This window comes from Sus scrofa, chromosome Y (assembly GCF_054392235.1).
Source record: "Sus scrofa isolate SSC_HxYL_T2T_F1_AM1 chromosome Y, Sscrofa_HxYL_maternal_Yorkshire_Landrace_v2.0, whole genome shotgun sequence".
Lineage (NCBI taxonomy): Eukaryota > Metazoa > Chordata > Mammalia > Artiodactyla > Suidae > Sus > Sus scrofa.
In genome coordinates, this window is record NC_139402.1 from 8221367 (window position 1) to 8246595 (window position 25229).

The 25229-nt window shown below is 44.5% G+C and overlaps 1 protein-coding gene across 18 annotated transcripts in view; it reads right to left on the bottom strand.

Annotated features, from left to right (window-relative positions):
* The window catches only part of PNPLA4 (patatin like domain 4, phospholipase and triacylglycerol lipase), an 82003-nt gene that overhangs the window by 47108 nt on the left and 9666 nt on the right, over positions 1–25229 (bottom strand). For 12 of the 18 annotated variants that reach the window (XR_014835993.1, XR_014835992.1, XR_014835991.1 and 9 more), the window contains exon 5: positions 16635–16700. Coding sequence is in view for 6 of the 12 variants with exons in the window: in XM_085008949.1 (XP_084865075.1) it covers positions 16635–16700 (66 nt within the window). In the remaining 6 variants the exon portion in view is untranslated. 18 annotated transcript variants of the gene reach the window in all.

Below are 25229 nucleotides of genomic sequence, written 5' to 3' on the forward strand. Positions count from 1 at the left end.
AATTTACTCACATACATATACACACATGATTATACACAGTCTAAAAAAGCATACAGTGAGAAGGTCTCCAGATATCTGATTCTGTGCCTTACTGTCCTGGAGTTGTTTTTTTTTTTTTTTCCTGTCTGCTTTGGGTGTAGATACCGATTTCTGGAATAGGCCAATACTTTGAGAGAGAGAGAGAAAAAAAGACACCTTACGAACTACCTTTCATAGTCTCCGTAAAATATCTCACCAAGGATGTGAAAATTCATAGAGGTTGCATTAAGGGAAATTAAAAATACGTATCCATTGTCATATAACTCAAGGAAGAGCTCATCTGAGTTCTTCAGCTGAAGGAAGAGAAAGTCGATGTGGCTCGTGACGTTGCCAAGTGTTCTAATTTGGAGGCTGAGGACGGCAGTTCCACGGGGCTGGGAATCCTTCTGCCAATTTTCTTTTTGCATTTACTATTATTTTTAAAAATTTTACTGGTGTATCGGCGTTCCTGCTATGGCGCAGCAGGTTAAGGATCTGGCGTTGCCACAGCTGTGGTATAGGCTGCAGCTGCAGCATGGATTCGATCCCTGGCCTGGGAACTTCTATATGCTGTGCATGTGGCCAAAAAAAATTTTTTTTTAATTGGAGTATAAGCATTTTTTATTGGAGCTCCTGTCGTGGCTTAGCGGTTAATAAGCCTGACTAGCATCCATGAGTGTGCAGGTTCAATCCCTGGCCTCACTCAGTGGGTTAAGGATCTGGTGTTGCAGTGAGCTGTGGGGTAGGTCACAGATGTAGCTTGGATCCTGCGTTGCTGTGGCTCTGGTGTAGGCTGGCCACTAGAGCACCGATTCAACCCCTAGCTGGGGAACCTCCATATGCCATGGGTGCGGCCTTTAAAAGACCAAAAAAAAGATTTTTTCTATTGGAGTATAGCTGATTTACAATGTCCTGTTAGTTTCAGGTATATAGCAAAGTGAATCAGTTATACATACACATATATCCTTTCTTGTTCAGATTCTTTTCCCCTATAGGTTATTACAGACTACTGAGTCAAGTTCCTTGTACTATACAGTAGCTCCTTGTTACTTTATCTATTTTATATGGAATAGTATGTATTTGATAAGTCCAAACTCCGAATTTATCCCTCCCTCTTTTTCCAAATTTTGTTTGCTCTGATTTACTTACTGTGATTGGATAAATGCCTAAGGAAAACAGACAGCTTACCCAATGCCCTGATTAAATTTTCACTGATGGGAGGTCTCGTCATGGCGTAGCAGAAGTGAATCCAACTAGTATCCATGAGAATGCAGGGTTTGATTCCCAGCCTCGTTGCCATGAGCTGTGGTGTAGGTCACAGATGTGATCTAGATCCCAAGTTGCTGTGCCTGTAGCATAGGCCGGCAGCTGCAGCTCCAATTCGACCCCTAGCCTGGAAAATTCCATATGCCATGAGTGTGGCCCTAAAAAGAAAAAAAAAAAAATTTTTCAGTGTTACTTGCTTCTCTATAACCAGACCACCACCAGCTCAGATGCTCCAAGTGCAGTGAATACATCTTATCCCCTAATTTATTTATTTATTTATTTTGTCCTTTTGCCATTTCTAGGGCTGCCACAGCTGCGGCATATGGAGGTTCCCAGGCTGGGGGTCAAATCGGAGCTGTAGCCACCAGCCTACACCACAGCCACATCAACACCAGATCCAAGCCGCATCTGCGACCTACACCACAGCTCACGGCAACGCCAGATCCTTAACCCACTGAGCAGGGCCAGGGATCGAACCCACAACCTCACGGTTCCTAGTCGGATTCGTTAACCCCTGAGCCATGGCGGAACTCCTTATCCCCTAGTTTATACTCTTATGAGCTGTTTCATTCCCAACAACCACACATACATTCATGTACCCTGATTCTAACAGATCTTCTGGAAACAAGGGTAACCACAGCCAGTGTTCCTGGGTGCAAATATCTTATATCTCATGTGCTACGAGTCATTTCAAATTCTGCATTTTATGTCCTTGTGGCCATGACTTCTCTGGCTGCTTGCTATACATTCCTGCATGTCACACCCACATTCCCACCTCATGGGCACGTTTCCACAAGCTGGAAGCCACTTCCCCAAGTCCTAAGATTCCCAAATCCTCCTCATGGTTCTTCTCATGATGGTTTTGCCCTGTGTTTGTTAGTTTTCACGTCAAAACACCACCCATCCTCATCCTCAAAGGAAAGAGGAGGTCAAATGTGTTTTAAAAAAAAAAAAAAAAAAAAAAAAAAAGATAGAAAATCCCAGGCAAAATGTTTTTCAAATGTCAAACGTGCCGCTGGCCACACAGTGGCTGTCACTTGTCCTAATACCCTTTATTCCCATGTCTGACCATATTCTAAACATGCCCCATGCTAAGGTCAACTGTCTGTGTTCCCCGAGTGGTGAATAAGCAGCTGCTCCATAGAAAAGCGAAGCTCATGCCCCGTGGTGGGGTGGGGGCATGCTGTGGCTGTTCTCTCAGGGCTACAGCATTGAAAGCCAGAGTTAATGCCATTATTCTAAAGGGGTAGAGCACCTGTCACTCCCAAGCCAGGCGGGGTTTTCATCTGTCAGTCCTTGCCAACTGTTCCCTTACACATGAGGCGCGATGGCTCCTTTGAGTTTATGAATTCTAGCAACTCTTGTTATGTGATGAAAGGGCAAGACCTGAAAACCCGAGGTGGTCCCCTCTGCTGAGAGGACCTATTTGTTCATGCAGCAAGACCTTCCAGAACCCCCACGGCGCATCTGGATATGCATTCCACGCTGTGATGTGATCGTGACAGACCTTCGATGCAGGGCTGAATTTTCTTAACGTACATGTTGCCCAAAAAAACAGGTCAATAAAAAAAATACTTTTTTGGAGGAATGAATGAGATGTTGCTATCTATAATTATTATAAATATCAAGGCACAGTATTTACATGGTTTGTGAAACAGCATCTCATGTATCCTTTAATTTCATCTTTACAAGAACCCCACTGTATGTAGGAAGGTCATGCTAGTAGTACGTTGGGTTTCCTCATTTTAATGGCAAGGCAAAGGAAGCTGGCAGCTTTACTTGCTCTAGGACAGAGGGTGGGCCAGCACTTGCTTCTGTGAATAAAGTTCTCCTGGCCCGTGGCCATGCTCTTCTCAACCTCACATGGCATTCCCACAAAACAGCAAAGGTGAGGGGTAGTGGTGACAGACTGTATGTCTCAGGATGTATAAAGTATTTGCTGTCTGATACTTTCAGAAAATATCTGCCACCCTTGCTGGAAAACATGCTGAGAAAAGGGCTGGAGCTGGTCTTCTTTCTTCAAGTCACAGGGAATATTTGATAGCGGCGGGAAAGATCAGCATCAAGAGACCAGCAACCTCCAAACAACTCATACAACTCAACCACAAAAAAGCCAACAACCCAATGGAAAAATGGACAAAAGACCTGAATAGACATTTCTCCAAGGAAGATATCAGATAGCCAACAAGCACATGAAAAAAATGCTCAACATCTCTGATTACTAGAGAAATGCAAATACAAACTACTATGAGGTACCACCCCACATCAATCAGAATGGCCATCATTAATAAGTCCACAAATAACAAATGCTGGAGAGGATGTGGAGAAAAGGGAACCCTTCTGCACTGTTGGTGCCAATCTAAACTGGTAAAACCACTATGGAAAACAGTATGGAGGTACCTCACAAAACTAAATATGGAACTACCATATGACCCAGCAATCCCACTCATGGGCATATATCCATATAAAACTTTCCTTGAAAAAGACACATGCACTCATATGTTCATAGCAGCATTATTCACAATAGCCAAGACACAGAAACAACCTAAATGTCCATCAACGGATGAATGGATTAAGAAGGTGTAGTATATATACACAATGGAATACTACTCAGCCATCAAAAGAACAAAATCATGCCACTTGCAACAACATGGATGGGACTAGATACCCTCATACTAAGTGAAATACGTCAGAAAGAGAAAGACAAATACATATGATATCACTTATATCTGGAATCTAACATACAGCACAAATAAACCCTTCCACAGAAAAGAAACTCATAGACTTGGAGAATGTACTTGTGGTTACCAAGAAGGAAGGGGAGGGCGTGGGATGGACTGGGAATCTGAGGATAATAGATGCAAACTATTGCCTTTGGAATGGACAAGCAATGAGATCCTGCTGTATAGCACAGGAAACTGTATCTAGTCACTTGTGATGGAAAATGATGGGGGATGATGTGAGAAAGAGAATGAATATGTATGTGTGACTGGGTCACTTTGGTGTACAGTAGAAAACTGACAGAACACTATAAACCAGCTATAATGGAAGAAAAAAATAAAAATCATTAAAAAAAAAAGAGAGACCAGCAACCTAAAACAATTCAGTACATATATAGACTGCTGTATCAACGTTTAATGAGAACTGCAACCCAAAAAATTGTAATAGAGACACACATAAAAAAGAGAAACGAGTTTCCAGTGTGGTTCAGTAGGTTAAGAATTCAACATAGCCTTCATGACTATCAGTTAAGGTAAGATTCCTGTTGTGGCTCAGCAGCAATGAACCCAACTAGTATCCATGATGATGTGGGTTCAATCTCTGGCCTTGCTTAGTGGTTTAATAATCCAATGTTGCCACAAGCTGTGGCATAGGTTGCAGATGGAGCTTGGAGCTGTTGTTGCTGTAGCTGTGGTGCAGGCTGGCAGCTACAGCTGTGATTTAACCCATAAATTGGGAATTTCCATATGCCACATGTGCAGCCATAAAAAAATAAACAAAAGTAAACCAGGAGTTCCTGTCGTGGCTCAGCAGTTAACAAATCCAACTAGCATCCATGAGGACATGGCTTTGACCCCTGACCTTGCTCAGTGGGTTAAGGATCTGGGATTGCCATGAAGCTGTGATATAGGTCACCGACATGGCTTGGATCCCAAGTTTCTGTGGCTTTGGTGCAGGCTGGCAGCTACAGCTCCAGTTTGACCCCTTGCCTGGAAACCTCCACATGCTATGGGTGCGTCCCTAAAAAGACAAAAAGAAAAAAGAAAACCAAATAAAACACTAAAGATAGTCATCAAATTACAAGAGAAGCAAACAAATGAGGAAGGGAAGAAAAAAAGACCTAAAATAGTAAGTCCAAAACAATTAAGAAAATAGCAATATTGCTATTTATTGTAATTATTGTAATGCAATAATTACATTGAATGTAGATGAATTAAATGCTCCAACCAAAAGATATAGATTGGATGAATGAATACAAAACCAAAATCCAGGCTGAATGGATACAAAACCAAAATCCACATATATACTGTCTACAGGAGACACACTTCAGATAAAAGGACACATAGAGACTGAAAGTGAGGGGATGGAACAAGGTATTCCATGCACATAGAAATGCAAAGAAAGCTGGAGCGGCAATACTCAGACAAAACAGACTTTAAAATAAAGATGGTCCAAGAGACAATGAAGGATACTACCCAATGGTCAAAGGATCAATCAAAGAAGAAGATATAACAGTTGTAAATATATACACATCCAACATAAGAGCACCAGAGTAAATAAGGCCAACAGCCATAAAAGGAGAATTCTACAGGAACACAATAATAGTGGGGGACTTTAAACATCCCATTTATCCCAATGGATAGATCATCCAGAATAAAAAATCAACAAGGAACCACAGGCCTTAAATGATACATTAGACCAGATAGACTTAACTGATAAGTCTTACAAGATTCCATCTAAAAGCAACACAATACACATTCTTCTCAAATGCACATGGAACAGCCTCTAGGACTGATCACATTCTAGGCCACAAATCAAGCTATTGTAAATTTAAGAAAATTAAAATTATATCAAACAGCTTTTCTGACCACAGTTCTATGACACTATAAATCACCTAAGAAAAAAACAGCAAAAAACACCAATGCTTGAAAGCTAAACAATATGCTACTAATCATCAACAGATCATTGAGGAAATTTAAGAGGCAATCTTAAAATTCCTAGAGACAAATGAGAATGAAAACGTGATGATCCAAAACCTATGAGATGCAGCAAAAGCAGTTCTAAGAGGGAAGTTTGTAGCAATACAATTTTACCTCAGGAGACAAGAAAAATCTACAATAAACAATCTAACCTTACATTTACAGCAACTAGGGAAAGAATAACAAGCAAAACCCAAAGTTAGTAGAAGGAAAGAAAGCCTAAAAATCAGAGCAGAAATAAATGTAATGGAAAGAAAGAAAACAAATGGAAAACTTCAATGAAACTAAAGACTGGTTCTTTGAAAAGATCAATGAAAATGATAAACCCTGGAGATCCCACTGTGGCTCAGCAGTAAAAACCCAGCTGGTATCCCTGAGGACTTGGGTTCAATCCCTGACCTCATTCAGTGGGCTAAGGATCCAGCATTGCCATGAGCTGCAGTGTAGGTCTCAGCCAAGGATTCTGCATTGCTGTGGCTGTGGTGTAGACTGGCCACACCCTAGCCTGGGAACATCCATATGCTGTGGGTGCAGCCCTACACAAACAAAAAAGGACAAAAAATATGATAAACCTTTAGCCAGACTCATCGAGACAAAAAGGGGAACGATTCAAATCAATAAAATTAGAAATGAAAAAGAAGTTACAACTGACACCACAGAAATACAAAGGATCCTAAGAGATTATAACAAGCAGCTCTATGCCAATAAAATGTACAATCTAAAAGAAACGGACAAATCCTTAGAAAAATACAACCTGTCAAGACTGAAGCAGGAAGAAATACAAAATATGAATAGACCGTTAAAAGTACTGAAATTGAAACTGATTAAAATAACTTCAAAAAGGAGTTCCCTCATGGCTTAGTGGGTTAAAGACCTGGCATTATCACTGCTATGGCTCTGGTTACAGGTGTGCCACAGGTTCAATCCCTGGCCCAGGAACTTCTATATGCTGTGGGCAAAGCCAAACAAACTACCCACCTTACAAAATACAGTCTACAACCAGATGGATTTATAGGAGAATTCCATCAAAATTCACAGAGATTTAACACCTTTTCTTCTGAAACCCTTCAAAAAAATTGCAGAGAAAGAGAACACTCTCAAGCTTGTCCTATGAGGCCACCATCACCCTGATTTCAAAACCAGACAAAGATAAGGAAAAAAAAAAGAAGGAAAATTACAGGTCATTTTACTGATGAACATAGATGCAAACATCCTCAACAAAGTATTACCAAACTGAATCCAACAATATATTAAAAAGATCATATACCATAATTAAATGGGACTTATCCCAGGGATGCAAGTATTCTTCACTATATGCAAATCAATCAATGTGATATATCACATTAACAAACTGAATAAAAACCGTATGATTATCTCAATAAATGCAGAAAGCTTTTGACAAAATTCAACACCCAATTTTGATAAAAACTCTCCAGGAAGTGAGCATAGAGGGAATCTACCTCAACAATAATAAAGGCCATATATGACAAACCCATAGCTAACATCATTCTCAACAGAGAAAAGCTGAGAGAATTTCCTTTAAGATCAGGAACAAGACAAGGAATTCCCTCGTGGCTAAGTGGGTTAAGGACCTGGCATTATCACTGCTATGGCTCTGGTTACAGGTGTGCCACAGGTTCAATCCCTGGCCCAGGAACTCCTATATGCTATGGGCACTGCCAGTCAACATATTTTGCAAGTCCTAGCCACGGCAATCAGAGAAAAAGAAAGGAATCCAAATGGAAAAGAAGAAGTAAAACTGCCACTGTTTACAGATGACATGATACTATACATATAAAATCCTAAAGATTCTACCATAAAACTAGTCTAATCAATGACTTCAGTAAAGCTGCAGGATGAAAGACAGCAATCTCTTGCATTTCTACATACTAACAACAAAAGTTCAGAAAGAGAAATTATGGAAACAATCCCATTTGACATCACAAAAACAGTAAAACACCTAGGAATAAACCTACCTAAAGAGACCAAAGACCTGTACTCTGAAAAGACACTGACGAAAGAAATCAAGGAGAACACAAACAGATGGAAAGATATAAAGCTCTTGGACTTAACAATCAATATTGTCAAAATGACCACACTACCCAAGGCAATCTACAGATTCAATACAATCCCTTTCAAATTACTAATGGCATTTTTCATAGAACTCAAACTAAATATTTTAAAATTTGTATGGAAACACAAAAGACCCACATAGCCAAAGCAATCTTGAAAATGAAAAATGGAACTGGAGGAATCAGGCTCCCTGTCTTCAGACTGCAAAGCTATAGTCATCAAAACATGGTACTGACACAAAAACAGAAATTTAGAGAAAGGGAAGAGAAATGAAAGCCTAGAGATAAACCTACACACCTATAGTCAACTAATCTATGACAAAGGAGGCAAGAATGTACAATGCAGCAAGGACAGCCTCTTCAGTAAGTGGTGCTGGGTGAATTGGACAGCTATGTATAAAAGAATGAAATTAAAGTGCTCTGTAACACCATACACGCAAATAAACTCAAAATGGATTAAAGACCTAAATATAAAATCAAATACTATAATAAAACTCCTAGAGGCAAGTATAGGCAGAACACTCTTTGACATAAATAGCAGCAACATCTTTTTGGATCCACTTCTTAGAGTAATGAAAACAAAAACAAAATAAACAAATGGGACCTCATTAAACTTAAAAGCTTTTACACAGCAAAGGAAATCATTAAACAAACAAAAGGACAACCCACACATGGGAGAAAATCTTTGCAAGTGATTAATCTCCAAAATATATAAACATCTTATCCAGCTTTATATATTAAAAAAAAAAAATCAGGAGTTCCCATTGTGGCGCAGTGGTTAATGAATCCAACTGGGAACCATGAGGTTGTGGGTTCGATCCCTGCCCTTGCTCAGTGGGTTAAAGATCCAGCGTTGCTGTGAGCTGTGGTGTAGGTTGCAGATGTGGCTCGGATCCCGCGTTGCTATGGCTCTGGCGTAGGCTGGTGGCTACAGCTCTAATTGGACCCCTAGCCTGGGTACCTCCATGTGCCGTGGGAGCAGCCCAAGAAGTGGCAAAAAGCCAAAAAAAAAAAAATTGTTTCTGCAGGGATGGGAGGAAGTGGAGCAGGGGAGGTAAATGTGATTTGGAAATGAATTTGGTAGTTGCAAACATACTTTGTTTGCTGTCATTATACAGAGAACCAAGATTTATGCCCAGGGAAGGTTCTTGGTTTGTGAGCCTCAAAAGATGGAGCCTGGTGGGGTGGGGACAGAAGAGGGGAGTGAGGGGTAAAGGAAGGAGGAGGGGAAAAGAGAGGGTGTTTGTGTGAAGGAGATACCTGCCCCCAGGACATAGGTCATCCCATGTGGGATGAAGAACCATGGGCGAGGAGAAGCAACAGGAGACTTTTTAATCAAAGGAAGACAGGTTAAAATAAACAAAATTAAAAACTGAGATTCCCTGCAGTACTGACTTCTACGCAATGATGATTCTTGGTACAACACCCACTCACTGACTTAAGTTTTGGATTTCTGGAGGCTGCTCCAAAATGTTGACTCCAGATACCCAATCTTCAGGAAACACTGTAAGAGTTATTAGCAGCTGACATTCTATAAATGCTATAGAGAAAATATTCGCTGGAAGACGAGCCTATTTTTTCAAAAGTCAAATGGACATGCAAAACAGTTTAAAAAGCTGATGAAAAAGAAGCTTCTCCATCAGCATAGCTGTAAACTGATCACCAGAGTTCCATTAAGCCAAGTCTAACTGGTCGCCCGGGCAGCCATCACTGTTTGCTGTGACAGTGATTGAGCTACAATCTATGGGAAATGTCTTAAATTATGAAGAAATAGGTCCTGAGGGCTAGAGAAGTAATTGTGTATAAATACATACTTACGGTATCCTATTACTCTCTTTCCCACAGGTATGTCAGTAAAAAAGGGTTAATCACAACACTGAATCAACTAAATTTCAATAATTTTTTTTTTTAAAAGAGAAAGGATTAACAATCCCTAATCCATGCAAAAGCTCAATGGACTAAAAAACTACAGTGATAGGTAGTCTACACACAATGGATTGTCCAAACCTTGCCTGAATTCTAACTCAGGCCAAAGAACCCCTGCCCCAAACCCTACAGCTTTTCTTCTGATATGCACGTGTCACTTCCAAGGCTAAAATATCAAAATAACAGGAGGTTCCCATTGTGCCTCAGTGGTAAGGAGCCAGACGAGTCCCCATGAGGATGCAGGCTTGATCCTCGGCCTCACTCAGCGGGTTAAGGATCCGGCATGGCCGTGAGCTGTGGTGTAGGTTGCAGATGTGGCTCGGATCTCATGTTGCTGTGGCTGTGGCATAGGCCAGCAGCTATAGCTCCAACTCGACCCCTAGCCTGGGAACTTCCCTATGCTGCAGGTGTGGCCCTAAAAGGAAAAACAGCAACAAAAACAGAGTAATAGTCACTTGCCAACATTGTTCTCCCTTAAAATGAAAAAACAAACCAACAAACAAAAGCACTGATCAGTTCAGAATGACTCTCTTGAAAATCTTTATTCTTGTTTCCAATTGATAACCAGAATGTGTGAAAGCAGGGTCTGAAAGTAGGCACATTCCTCCCGCTTCCTTCATCACTGGAAAGAGGCCATATGTATGGAAAGAAAATTCACAGGTAAAAAACCCAAGACTGAACTTCAATTTATTTCCATTTATGCATTGATTCAATTGTTAATGAATATCTACTATAAGGAGGGTAGATAAAGCCAGAAAAATGACAAAAACTTTTTAAACGCAAGTTTTCCGAGAAATCATACTACTTTTAACAACCTGTCGAGAGCAGATTATCAGTATCAGATTTCTAATCTGGAATCTTCCCTTGCCATTTATTTCTTCTTCTTAGGGCCATACCTGCAGCATATGGACGTTCCCAGGCTAGGGGTCAAATCTGAGCGGCAGGTGCCAGCCTACGCCAACAGCCACAGCAGCACCTGATCCAAGTCACGTCTCTGACCTACACTGCAACTCACAGCAATGCCAGATCCTTAACCCACTGAGCAGAGCCAGGGATGGAACCCACGTCCTCATGGGTACTAGTTGGGTTTTGAAAACCCTGAGCCACAATGAGAACTCCCCAGTTTCAGTTAATCTTAAGTCTTATGGACATATGGAACCTGTAAGTGATGAATGAAAGATTTTTTTTTTAAATAAAAATATTAGGTCCACAAACTAGTATTAGTAAAATGCAGTATGTTCAATAGCTGAGTCATACCAGATGTGGGGATGAAGTGCTCGGATGTGTTAGACAGGAGATGCAGGAGCAGAGCATGGACCTGGCCCCCACTCGGCCTCAGACACACCGTCACGCCCGGGCCTCCTGTGGCTTTGCCTCCAACCCAGGAATGTTGAGCTTCCTTTACTCACCATCACTTCAGAACAACAACCAAAGCCAACATACAAATCAAGGCCTGGGATCCATAAAAACATCACAGCCTCCAACAGGAGAAAGCCTAACACAGAGTTTTATGTAATTTTAACAGCATGAAAATCTCACACCCATAGGAAAAACTGCACTGCAAGCAAAGTTTGCTTTTCCCTGAAATTGGAGAGATTTTAGAGACTGGCATGACCTAGAAACTGTACTCAACAGGGGGAGGGGATGAGAGTCAGCTGTCAGCATGGAAGGGTGCTGGGAAATCCTCTCTGTGGCCCTGCGCATGGAGCCAGGTCATGAGTGCTCTAAGTGTGTTGTGTGCTTGGGGTCCTCTCTTCCTGGGCTTCACCGAACAACCAAGGAAAACCCAATGCTTTCCAGAGACATTAGGTCCGAGTCAGCAAGTAATGCTGCCATGCCTGCCATGCACAAACGTCAGGAACCAGCAAGGCCACGTCCACCTCCCAAGGGCAGAGGGCTCAGGGGGACGGTCTCCCTCTTTCTCGTACCTCTGGGCACTGCGCTCCCTGTTTAATTGTAGCCCTCCTTCCATGTTTATGTCCAAGTCCTCAGTCACAAAGTGGGAAACTCAACGGAGAACATTTCCCCCTTTTAGCCATTCCTGGTCATTCCTTGTCATTTACCTGAGCAGTGGGTATGGGGTGAGATGCAAGTCAAACAAGGGGAGATTTTTTTTTTTTAAAGGAATGAATAAGGCAAAGTAAAGCAAGAGACATGGTACGGATGCACACACTAGAGATCATCCTGGGAAGGTTGCCCCCTAAAGTAGGGACCTCAGCAAATGAACATGTCTGCCTCTCAACTTCCTTTTCTATAAAAGACAGGGGTAATAATCCCTACAGAACTTGGGAGTGGAGTCTAATGCATCTGATAGAAAGCACTAACAACAGAAGTTTGACTTCTTTTGCTGGTCAAAGGACAATAGAAGGTGGACTGGTAAGGTCTCCCTCCTCAAGTCATTCAGAGCCCAGGTCTTTCCAGCTCATTATCAGTTTTTATCCAAGGTGTGATCTCTGACCTCATGATCCACTATGGCTGCTAGAGCTGCAGTCATCACATCTGAGTTCCAAGCAGCAGGGAGGAAAGAAAGATATACAACTTTTGTTCTTTTAGGTCCCACAGTAATTGGGCCTCTCACTGAGCAGCACTTACCAGGATGGCCCCATCTAACTACAGGGGAAGCTGGGGAATGTGGTCTTTGGGCTACACAGCAACAGGTCCAGCTAAAAAAAACAGTAACTTGAGGTTCTGTGACTAGGGAAGAGGAAAGTGTGGTGCGTAGGGGCCATGATCCCCTGCATCTTCTTCATAATACATTTATTACTATTTAAACATGGGAGACGTTTGGCTTCATCTCACAACGTACTAGGCTTCTGGAATGCAGCTCTGTTCTAATCTGGCTCTCCCCTCCTTTTCCCTCACTCACAAGCTATCTCCATCCTGCCTTCTTAGGCACCACCACTTCATTTATCCATCACATCAGCAATTCTGATGACTCTTGGATTCCGAATCCCCTTTCTATGATCATACATAATCTCATGAAACACCTGAGCACTTTGCATATCTTTTTTTTTAACCATTTAGCCATTTCTGTCATGATTATATATTATAAAGCAATAACGTGAAGTAAAATCATTACATTTCATATCATAAAATTAAACTTCATCACCATAATGGAAGGATGATTTTCATAGCATCTTTATTCAAAATTTATGTGTAAAAATAAGTGTTGATTTGTACTGCTATAAGGGAAAATGCTACTTAACTTACTTTAAAATAATCACGTAAAATGGGATACCTCTCAAATTTGGCAGGGACAACATGGATCACGCTCCTTGGTAACTGAGTATCTGCTAGCTCTGAGAGGCAGTACCCAAAACAGGACACCTGGCTTTCCGTAAGCTTATGTTTAAATTATTTTACGTTGCTAAAAAATAAAAAATAAATCAAATCAAATCAATGCTAACTGGTCACAAAGAGGGTTTTAGCCTACAGCATGTAAGCCCATCACTGGAAGCAACAAACAAATAAGAACATGCATATGGCCAGCAAAGACAGTCCAAGGTGGACCAACGGTCCAGTCTCAGGCTCTCCACCTTTGTATTTCCACAACCGCATCCAGTAAGTCCACCTTTCTGTACTCCCCCTCCTCATCTGCAATTTTACCATTAAAAATTTTTTTCTATTATCATTGATTTACAATGTTCTGTCCATTTCTGCCGTACAGCAAAGTAACCCAGTTATATATATACACATATATACACCCACGCGTATATATACACTTTTTTTTCCATATTATCATCCATTATGGTCCATCACCAATGACCAGATATAGTTCCATGAGCTATACAGCAGAATCTCATCGCCTTTTTTTTTTTTTTTTTAAATGGCCACACCAGTAGCATATGGAAAGTTCTCAGGCTAGAGGTTGAACTGGACCTACAGCCTACACCACAGCCACAGCAATGCAGGATCTCAGCCGCGTCTGCAACCTACACCACAGCCCATGGCAACGCCGGATCCTTAACCCACTGAGAGAGGCCAGGAATCAAACCTACAGCCTCATGGATACTAGTCAGATTGTTACCACTGTGCCACATGGGAACTCCCCAGACTCTCATTGCTTACCCATTTCAAGCGCAATCGTTTGCATCTACTGACCCCAAACTCTCAATCCTTCCTACTCCCTTCCCCTCTCTTGGCAACCACAAGTCTGTTCTCTATGTGCATGAGTTTGTTTCTTTTATGTAGATAGGTGCATTTGTGCCATATTTTGGATTCCCACCTATGAGTGCTATCACATGCTATTTGTCTTTTTCTGACTTACTTCACTTAGTATGAGAATCTCTAGTTGCATCTGTGTTGCTGCAAAAGGCACTTTTTTATGGCTGAGTAGTATTCCGTTATGTATATACACCACATCTTCTTAATCCATTCATCTGTCGTTGGACACTTAGGTTGTTTCCATGTCTTGGCTACTGCAAATAGTGGTATTGGTACAAAAACAAGACAGATAGAGCAATGGAACAGAATGGAGAACCCAGAAATAAACCCAGACACCTATCATCAGTTTATCTTTGACAAAGAAGGTAAGAACATAGAATGGGGAAAAAGGCAGTCTCTTCAGCAAATGATGCTGGGAAAACTGTTCAGCCGCATGCACATCAACGAAACTAGAAGACACCTTCCCACCATGCACAAAAATAAACTCAAAATGGCTTAAAGTCTTAAACATAAGACCAGACACGATAAAAGTCCTACAAGAGAATATAGGCAAAACTCTCTCTGACAACAACTGCACAAATGTTTTCTTGGGTCAGTCTCCCAAAGCAACTGAAATAAAAACCAAAATAAACCAATGGGACCTAATCACACTTACAAGCTTATGCAGAGCAAAAGAGACCCTTAAAAAAAAAAAAAAAAAAAGACAACCTATGGAATGGGAGAAAATAGTTGCAAATGATACAAGTAACTAGGGCGTAATCTCCAAAATATAAAAACTACTCATACAACTCAACAACTCAACAGCAAAAAAGACAACCCGATTGAAAAATGGGCTGAAGACCTAAATAGACCTTTCTCCAGAAAAGACATCTGGATGGCCAAGAGACCCATGAAAAAATGTGCTCAACATCACTGACTAATAGAGAAACACAAAAGAAAATGACAGTGAGGTACCACCTCACACCAGTCAGCATGGCCATCGTTGGCAAGTCTACACATAACCAAATGCTGGAGAGGGTGTGGAGAAAAGGGAACCTTCCTACATGGTTGGTGGGAATGGAAATTGGTACAACCACTAGGGAGAAGAGTATGGAGGTTCCTCAGAAAACTAAATACAGAACGACCCTAAGACCCAGCAACCCCACGCCTAGGATTATATCCAGATGTCTGCCCCTTTTAGGCAACCATTTGTAGCCTGCCTGGTCTGGGCCAAGAATCCTGCGAAAAGCACAGAAAGGGGCCAGAATGATCAGGAAAACTCAGAGAAAGAAAATCATGATGACAGCCAAGGTCAGAGCACAGACAGATCCCCAATCACAGCCTCGACAGAGACTCGCACATTCAATTCCTTGGTTGTGAGACCACCCATTCCTTGAGCGCAAGCTCTGCGCTGGGCCTTCAAAGTGAGAGAAAAAGGGAATGAGTAAGCGACAGCTATGAATACGTCTTGTGTACACGTCTAGCCACACACACCTGGAACGTATACATAAAGCAAATGGCATTTATTCATCCAGGAACGTGTGCCTGATCTCGAGGAGGTGTTTAATAGTGTATGTAATTACAAAACATTCATCTCTGGTTATACGGTGTGTGCCGGCTGTGGAGGGGTGGCTAGGGTAGGATGGGGAGCTTTCGTGAATGGCTGTGGAGGATACAGAGGGGCCTGGCTGGAACAGCCCTGGGCCGTGCTGAGAGCAGGCTGCAGGTGGAGGCTTTCCTCTCAGGTTCTCTAAGAGAGCTGGCCTCCTGCCTCCAGGAGCACCTGCTGCCGGGAAGACAGCTCTCCTCCAGGGAAGGATATTTCAGCCCCTCCTTGACAGACACATGTCTAAGTAGAAGACCTAGAAGAAGAGGGGCTGCTGGCTCCCAGCAGGGGGACATGGTGGGGTAAGGGGGAGTCAACATACTCCTTTGGGGGCCCTGATGTCCTTCCCTGCCCTGACGGAGCAGCTCTGCTTCTAGCTGTTTCTAGAAGGGGACATCAACAGGACTCCACATTTATAAGATCTTTTTCTTCTTTATGTACTTTTTAGAAAAAAGGTAACCATTTCTTAACAGAGGAACAAAAGCAGTGTCCCAGTCAATCATTCTCAGACCTGAGGATCCGGTACCACAGCCCCCTGAGCTCAACTTTGTTGTTGTTTGATAGAAACAAAAAACTATGGGCGGGGGGACACAGTTCCCATTCTGGCTCAGTGGGTTACAAAACCCAACTAGTATCCATGAGGACGCGGGTTTGATCCCTGGCCTCGCTCAGTGGGTTAAGGATCCAGTGTTGCTGTGAGCTGTGGGGTAGGCCTGCAGTGGCAGCTCCAATTCAACCCGTAGCCTGGAAACGTCCATAAGCCACAGGTGTAGCCCTAAAAAGCAAAAATATTTTAAAAGGTCCTAGAGAGTTCGAGCTACCAGAATATCACAAAATTGGATCTTTCACAGGCAATGTATGCAGAAGGGAACTACGGATAATTGGTCAGTTTCAGCACATTACCTGCCCGCGGTACGCCACTGGTCTCAGTCCCGCGTAAATGGGCACGAAGCTACTAGCCAACAGGACCTAGATGGACAAAGGGAAGACACCACTTGTGAGAGGGGCCAGTGGCAAGCCATGATCTATTTCATGGCACCTACCATCAAATTATAGTTGTTTAAACACACAAAAGTGTACTGTGAAAATGCCATCAAGTTCCACCTATTTCAAGTGTACTACAGGACACACTTAAATAGAAGATAACAATGTTTAATATCAGAAAAGACCTGAGATAGAGAGAGAGAGAGGCATGATTTATCATATTTGACTCCGTCAACTGCTCCTGAGTAAAACTGGCATTTAATTGTAGACAGCGGAGTTGATATAAAATCAATGTCCAGGTAAGTCTAAATTCCTGAGGGTTTGCAGTTTATTGCAGATGAGTTCTTTACAATGCAATTTTAAGTAAGGTATTTACAATGCTCTCCTCCACACTGTAAGCATCAAGCATCTTTTTTTTTTTTTTTTTGGTCTTTTGTCTTTTTAGGGCCGCACCTGCAGCACATGGAAGTTCCCAGGTTAGGGGTCCAATTGGAGCTGCAGCCGCCAGCCTACACCACAGCCACAGCAATGCCAGATCCGAGCCGCATCTGCGACCTACACCACAGCTCATGGCAACGCTGGATCCTTCACCCACTGAGCGAGGCCAGGGATCGAACCTGCAACCTCGTGGTTCCTAGTTGGATTCGTTTCTGCTGCGCCACGATGGGAACTCTAGTAAGCATCATTTTAAAGTTTCACTCTGTCTTCCAGAGGAACAAACGCCTCTGGTTATTACAGGGGAGGTTAGCCTGCCGCTCGGGGATGTTCTAAATTACGTTGCCAGGATCTCACTGAGGGAGGAATGCATTTCATGTGCCAGGGACATGGCCTGGATCCATAATGAGACAGTGGTGAGTGTGGGCACTGATGACACTCTATGTGCCATTTAAACAGTCAAAAAAGATTGCCGTTTAAAATACTACCTTTTCTTCCCCCTGGAGAAGGTGGGTCCTGGAGCTTTTCTGACAGGTACATGCTTTGCTTTGCAACGTTACTTCCAAGTCACTAGTGTTCTCTTTGGAAAGATACAGCAGGAGATACTGAATATTTAAACTGCAGCCCTTCAACTGTTAAATGAAGACTCTACGTCTGCTGTCAAAGATTTCATGAGATTTTTTTTCCCCCCAGCATCTATTATTCAGAAATGGATTATGGCCCCAAAGCTGATTTGGAAATCATTTATTTAGAATTCTCGAGAGATAAGTCGGCCTTTCCCCGGTAGAAACAAGGTTGTTAAGTACGATTTCTGAGGTCAGCTCTCAAAAGCTGATTTATTCCGAAGGGCAACGAAATGACAGACCCAGTCACCAGCAGGACACGACTGCTACAGGACAGAGGACAGGGGAGGGGTCTTGGATGCCACAGCCCCCACGGCCACGGGCCTGGCCCCAGGAGCACGGAGGGCGTGAGGCTGCAGTCGAAGCAACGTCAGTGGTGCGAAAGCCCAGCCCAGGCACTGTGGCAGCAAAGACAAAGGGACAATGCCAAGGGGGGGTGCACAACTCTGCTGTGCCAGGCTGGCGCGGGGTGCGCGAAACAGGTGCACGCTGTCTGGGCCCTGTGTGACGGGGCATGTGGGTATTAAGGACTCGGAGGGAAGCAGAGCACTAGGCCAAGACACAGGGATGACCTTGCACGAGATTTCCTCCCGGCCGTCTGAAAAGGGTCAACACAGACGTGCCCCAACCAAAGTGTTGATCTTAAGATTGGTGCTTTCTGTGGGGGACGTGACGGGACAGGCTGCTTCCACATCACCCACAGCCGTCCCACAAGGAGGGAGGCAGGAGTGCACGGCCCCTTCTGGGGGTTTGTGGAAACCGCGTCAATGTGGAGGGCAGACAGGATGGCATCCAGGCATATGCAGGCCCAACGCGGTCCACACCCGATGGCCCTGATGTGGGCAGCGGAGTGGTTTTCAGAGCAAGACTGTTCACAGTTATGGTCACTGCCTTCACCCTAAGCTGGCACGATCACCACTGGCTCCTCCGTAAAAAAAATAAAAATAAAAATAATTACAGACCCCATGTAGGTTCTGCATGCGCCACGGAACTATTTTAAGAAGTTATTCTGCAAAATGCAGCCCTGCAGCCCCGTAATAACGCACATTCTGTGGCTAGTACACATGTTGGGCAATGACGGCCCTCAGAGGTTTTTAAGCAACCAAAGCCACTCCATAAACACAATGACTTAGTTTATTCTGCTACACAGACATGTGGCCTGGAAATACAAAAACAAAACAAAAGTCAGTACCCTTACAACCAGAATTATGTGTCAAGGTATAAAGTGAAGTTTACAAGTTAATGCTTTGAGGTGTTTAGATGAAAAATGCTATCCAATTATTTTGCTCCAGATAATAACAGTAAGAATCCTTGGAGCTGATATGAAGAGGGCAGCGAACTGGAAAATACCCTTCACTTCCCCCCAAATCAAGGTATTTGTTCTGTCACAGTTGATATGGGCTGCTGATTTGTATAGCAAACTCACGTTAGTGGGGAAATGAGCTTTCCATAGTTAGGAGGTAAGCGGCTTTGCTGGGCTTACGGCCATCTTATTGCAAACAAATGGGATTTTCTACAAAGGGAGGCAAAAGACTGACAGTGTAAGGGTAGTTGATGAAATATTATGCCTCAATATCCTCTTTCTCTTGCCTCCTTGCGCCAATGAAATTTTTCTAACCAATACATACATCCCTACACACCCAGAGCAGTGGTTCTCGAGCAGGCGTGTCTAAGCACCCTGGACAGTAGGCGGAATCTGGAGACCATCTGGGTTGAGAACATGGGCAGAGAAGGCAGAAGCCCACTGTTCCTGCCCCATCACTTGACCCAGCACGTTAAGTATTACATGTATTTTCTTTTTTTTTTTCCTTTGCTTCGTTTACTTTTTAGGGCCACACCCACAGCATATGCAAGTTCCCAGGCTAGGGGTGGAATCGGAGCTGCAGCTACTGGTCTACACCACAGCCACACCAACGCCACATCTGCAACCTATCCCGCAGCTTGCGAAAACACTGGATCCTTAGACCGAGCAAGGCCAGGGATGGAACCCACATTCTCATGGATATTAGTTGGGTTCTTAACCTGCTGAGGCACCATGGGAACTCCCACGTGGTTAAACCATGGATTTGGATCCTGTTTCCTTCTCACCAAACACACAAGGATAAAAATAACAGTTAGTGGCTTCCTGTAGCAACTGTAGACAACACTGCCAAGCATGTATTCAATACATGTTTGGACAAACTCTTTTCATTTTATAGTTCAGAGAAAAGGGGTATTTAGAAAATTATGTGGTCTGGCTTCCTTAGCGAATAGAGTCTCCCCAAGTTACAGGTGATGCCTCGAGCTGACTGTGGAATTTAATGAGGATCTGGCGGTTTCCTCGGAACCTGCTGGTGTCGTTGAAATTCAAAGACAGATTTGAATTTATCTTCCTCAGTCTTCCCGAGATCATGACCCGTCTTAAATGCAGTCCTTATTTCACCGTTCCAAGGCTGAATGGGAGAAGACCTTGCCGTGACCATGCTGGCCGTGAGCAGGGAGATGGAAGACAGGGGAGCAAGGGAGCCTCGGTTCTTCTTCCCAAGAGGGTCACCATTCGTCATCAATGTTTTCAGGGCGTACATATCAAGGAGCATTCAGGAATGTCAGAGGCCGTCTCAGAGCAGATGCTGCAGCTGCTTGTAAACACACATTCAGTCATGTGTACCAATTCAGACAAGGACAGGACACTACCCTTCTGGGCCTTGGTTCATTTCAAAATCTTTTCTGCTGAGCTGTCGGGGTGATGTCCTGCTCCCCAAGTATGCTTTGTGGAAAGCTAGTATTAAAAGGGGTTTGGATTTCCTGATGGCCTGTTTCCTTCTGAGGAAAAACAGCCCCGAATAAAATCTGGACCTTAAAACAAGGCGTTGATCTGCAAGATGTACACAAGCAGGAGTTCCCACTGTGGCCCAGAGGGTTAAGACCTCGACCGGTATCTGTGAGGATGTATCTGTGAGCATGCAGGCCTCGCTCAGGGGGTTCAGGATCTGCTGTTGCCACAAGCTGCAGCGTAGGTCTCAGAGGCAGCTCAGATCCCGTGTTGGTGTGGCTGTGGTGTAGGCCGGCAGCTGCAGCCCTGATTTGACCCTTAGCCAGGGGACCTCCATATGCCGCAGGTGTGGTCATAAAAAGGAAACAAAACAAAGACAGACACACATGGACAATGGAAACAATATGCAAAAGGCCCACAAACAAAGGACTTGCTAAGTATCCATGACTAGTATTTGCCTCTGTGCCTGGGTCTCCCGGCAGCGGCTCCCCAGGGCTGGGATCACTGTTCCACAGTCCGGGGTTATGAATGAGGTCGGGGTGGGGTCTTCCCCCTGTCCTAGGGGGAGGTCTCTGCAGTGCCTGGTGCTGGCTGGGATCCTGGCACTTGGGGGCCTCTGATGCCAGGAGCTGCCCTGATGATCTCTGAACGGCCTTCTTCCACATAGTGGACCATAGGTCCTGGCTTCTGTCTAGATAGCCAAGCTCATCTCCTTATCCCGTGATGATCTCGCCACCTGGCCAGACCTTCCTCATCCTTCCCGATAAATATAGAGAGGCTGAGAAGGTTCCCAATCTTTAAGTTCTGCTTTGCTTTTAAGGAACAATTCCATCTTTTCAGGCAGGTCTCTCTTCTCGCACTTTACGATAAGCGATCAAGAGACATCAGGCCGCTTCTTCCGTATTTTGCTTAGAAATTGCATCAAATACCCAGTGTCATGGCTCACAAGTTCTACCACCCACCAAACATGAGCACAGCACAACATCATGCTGCTATTCTTTGTCAGCTTCGAACAAACACGGCCTTTCTCCAATTGTCTGATAAAATGTGTTTCCATCTGAGACCTCATCAACACGGCTTTTGCTGTCCGGATTTTTCTGAGATGATGGAGGCTGTCTCTAGGGCTTACTGTTTTCCTTCTGAGTCCTCACCTCAATTACCTACAGCAATGCTTTTTCCACCAAGCTCCTCACGACTCTTTGAGCCTCTGGCTGTTACTCCAAAGCCACTTCTACACTGTGGAGGTATTTGTTACAGCAGCATCCTTAGTTCTCAAGACTAATTTCTTGCCTTACACTGTTCAGGCTGCTCCAACAAAATACCACAGATGGGGTGGTTTAGAAGCAACAGCAACTTTGTCACACTTGTGAAATCCCACAAGTCCAAGATCAAGGCAGATTGAGTGTCTGCCAAGAACCCACTTCTGCATCCTCACTGGACAGAAGGGGGCGCTCTGGGTCTTCTTCTATAAGGGCACTAATCCCATTCACAAGGGCTCCACCCCTGTGAGCTCATCAGCTTCCAAAGCCCCCCCCCACCTCCACCAAATATCATCCTATGCGGGGTTAAGATTTCAACACAGGAACTGAGGGGAGGGGACACAAACATTCAGACCATAGCACTCGATTAAGTCACCATGGACGTAAGATATACTACGGATACTATAGAAATCCAATCCCAAATCCGATGAGTCTTTGGACCACATCATTGGTCAGCAGAGGTTTTCAGGAAATAATGAGCTATTCTTGCAGCTATGAGATGAAAGAATGATTTTTTTTTAATGCCACCCAAAATGAAATTAAGTATGTATCATCACATCCAAGTACCATTTTTTAAAAGGGCTCACGGTGGAGTTTTTGTCATGGCTCAGTGGTTAACAAATCCAACTAGGAACCATGAGGTTGCCGGTTGGATCCCTGGCCTTGCTCAGTGGGTTGAGGATCCGGCGTTGCCGTGAGCTGTGGTGTAGGTTGCATACGCAGCTCGGATCCCATGTTGCTGTGGCTGTGGCATAGGCCAGTGGCTACAGCGCTGATTAGACCCCTAGCTTGGGAACCTCCATATGCCATGGGAGTGGCCCTCGAAAAGGGAACAAAATAAAATAAAAGGGCTCATGGTGAAGAGCTGTAACGTTGGATGCCTCAAGGCAGCCAAACTCGGCAGTCATCCATTTCCTGAGGTTTTACAGATGCAGGGGAGCACACTGCTTCAGCACCAAGAAGGGAAGGGAAACAGGAATACAATAGTTAACAGGGGGAACCCCACCCAGGTTGCGCAAAGAAAGCCGGGACCTTAAACTCTCCTAACAGCCACATCGGGATGCCGACCAGTCGTGTGTGTGGCTTATTATCTTAGTTGTTTTTAACGTACTCAAGCTTTTCTGTCATCAACGTGCTTATAGAGCTTGACTGTTTCAAGCGCCCTTTTACAGGATTTTTTTCAATTGACTCACTCTAGTAACAGAGGAACTGCTTCTCTCCACTTCACACTGAGAAAACGGAGGCTCCGACACCACTACCCTCAGAAGACGCAGCCAGGGAACGGCAGGCTGAAACATGAACACTGGGAGATGCACAGAGAACCCTTGATAACGCAAGACGTCGTGGCACAAGACAGACACCCAGGCGCGCGTTGGAAGATGCAGGGTTCTACCGGGATTTTCCGGTACACAGACACCCTGTCTGTAATCAGAGGCAGCAGCCGTCAGCTGGTGGATCATGAAGAGCCTGGCCTTAAAAGAAACCTAGCTAGTGGAGTTCTGGTTGTGGCTCATTGATAACAAATCCAACCAGTATCCATGAGGATGCAGGTTCAATCCCTGGCCTCCCTCACTGGCTTACGGCTCTGGCGTGGTTTAGGGTGCAGACTCGGCTTGGATATGGCATTTCTGTGGCTGTGGTATAGGCTGGCAGCTGCAGCTCCAATTCTACCTCTAGCCTGGGAACCTCTGTATGCCACAGGTGCAGCCCTAAAAAGGCAAAAAAGAAAAAGGAAAAAAAAGAAACCTAACTAGTCATTAAGAGAATAAACAAGCTGTCAATAAAATTCACTGGCATCAGTCCTCTCCCACATTCCTATATTGGCTACTGCCTGGTTTGAGCCGTGTGGAACCTCGGATGTTAAATTTTCATCTCTTTTCCAAGTGCCTACAGACTTCCCTGATGACAGACAACCAACCCAAGGCTGTGGGATGAGAGCTGGCATGCCCAGCTCCCAGCAAGCAGCAGGTACACACGGTGGGCTGCCTCTGGTCCTGACCCCTGATCTCAGAGCCCCTGGGTCTCTAGCTAAGGAGGTGGGGGGGCGGGGCACGAGGCTTTCCTCTCTCTCCCACCCTGACCGGGGCAGTCAGAATCACCACCCCTGCAGCCCCTTTCATTGGCTCACAGATGGTCATTCCCCAGAGCTCGGGTCTATTTGATTTGCTCTTCATGCACTTCCCGCCTCCTTCCTCTAGGCTTCACCAGACTCCTCTCTGGACTAGAGGCTTCGCAAACACTCCAAGCATCTACTGCATGCATTTTTACAGCCACCATCTGTGGTCAAGGCGTTAGCCATCCTTCCTTGGAGTTTCTTCAGAAGGTTAGAGCAGTCTGCTGAACATTTAAAATGCTTCTCGTGTACCCCAGGATACGTGTTAATTATTCAATTATTCTCCTTACAAGGTATTACACATTTGTGTCAGCCATTTCTCTCCTGTTCAATGAACTCAAGTAATTATACCAATTCTCCGAATAGTTATTATCCAAAACAAAGCCAAAAAAAAAAAAAAAAAAAACAGTCATGTTTGCTTATTGCAGTTGTTGGCTATTGCTGCCGTGACAAGTTACCACAAAGGCAGAGGCTAGAACAACACAGATGGATGATCCTGGGGTCTGGTCCTGGGGTCCGGATCCAGCCCGTGTCTCAGCCAGGCAAACGTCCAGCTGTGCGTCAGGCTGCATGCCTTCTCGGGGCTCTGGGGGGAGTCCGCTATCTGCTCATTCAAGCATTGGTGGATGACAGTTCCATCGGCTGTAGGACTGAGGTCCTTCTGCCTCGGGGGCTGCCTTAGTGCCCTCCGGTCTCACAACCAGCGGGGTCTCCACTTTTAAGGACACGCGTGCTGAGTTTGGGTCTGCCCGGTAACCCTCCCCACCTCAGGACCCTCAGTTATCATCACATCCACACAATCCCTTTTGCCGTGAGAAGCCACATTCACGGGTCCCAGGGTCTGTGTACACACACCTCTGGGGCATCTTCCTCAATCGACTGCTCCCCGTGAGAGCAGTCGAGCGGGGGAGGGCGATGTGTATGGGGTAGGGCAGGGCTCTCAAGTGACCTGGACTGTGATCCCAGCTGGGCCAGGAACTAGCTCAACCCTTCTGCTCAGATCACTGAACGTCGAGGATCCAGTTTCTCTGTTCTTTCAAGTGATACCACCTCAGTTCCCTGGTTTATTCCTTCGCACTCATTCACGGAACACGCTGATGGAGCTGGCACTGTGCCAGGGGCGGAGACGACAGCAGTGGACAGAGCAGAGCCGTCCCTGCCCCCCTGGAGCTTCCTTTCTAGTGAAGGAAGACAGACAGAAACTAAGTAAACAGAGCTGTAAGATACACAGTATGCAGCCCAGGGCTAAGTGGGGGGTGGGGGAGGAGGATAAAAAAACCTCAGAGGCTCTGCCGCTGACACACAGATACAGAGGAGCCAGGGACAGACTCA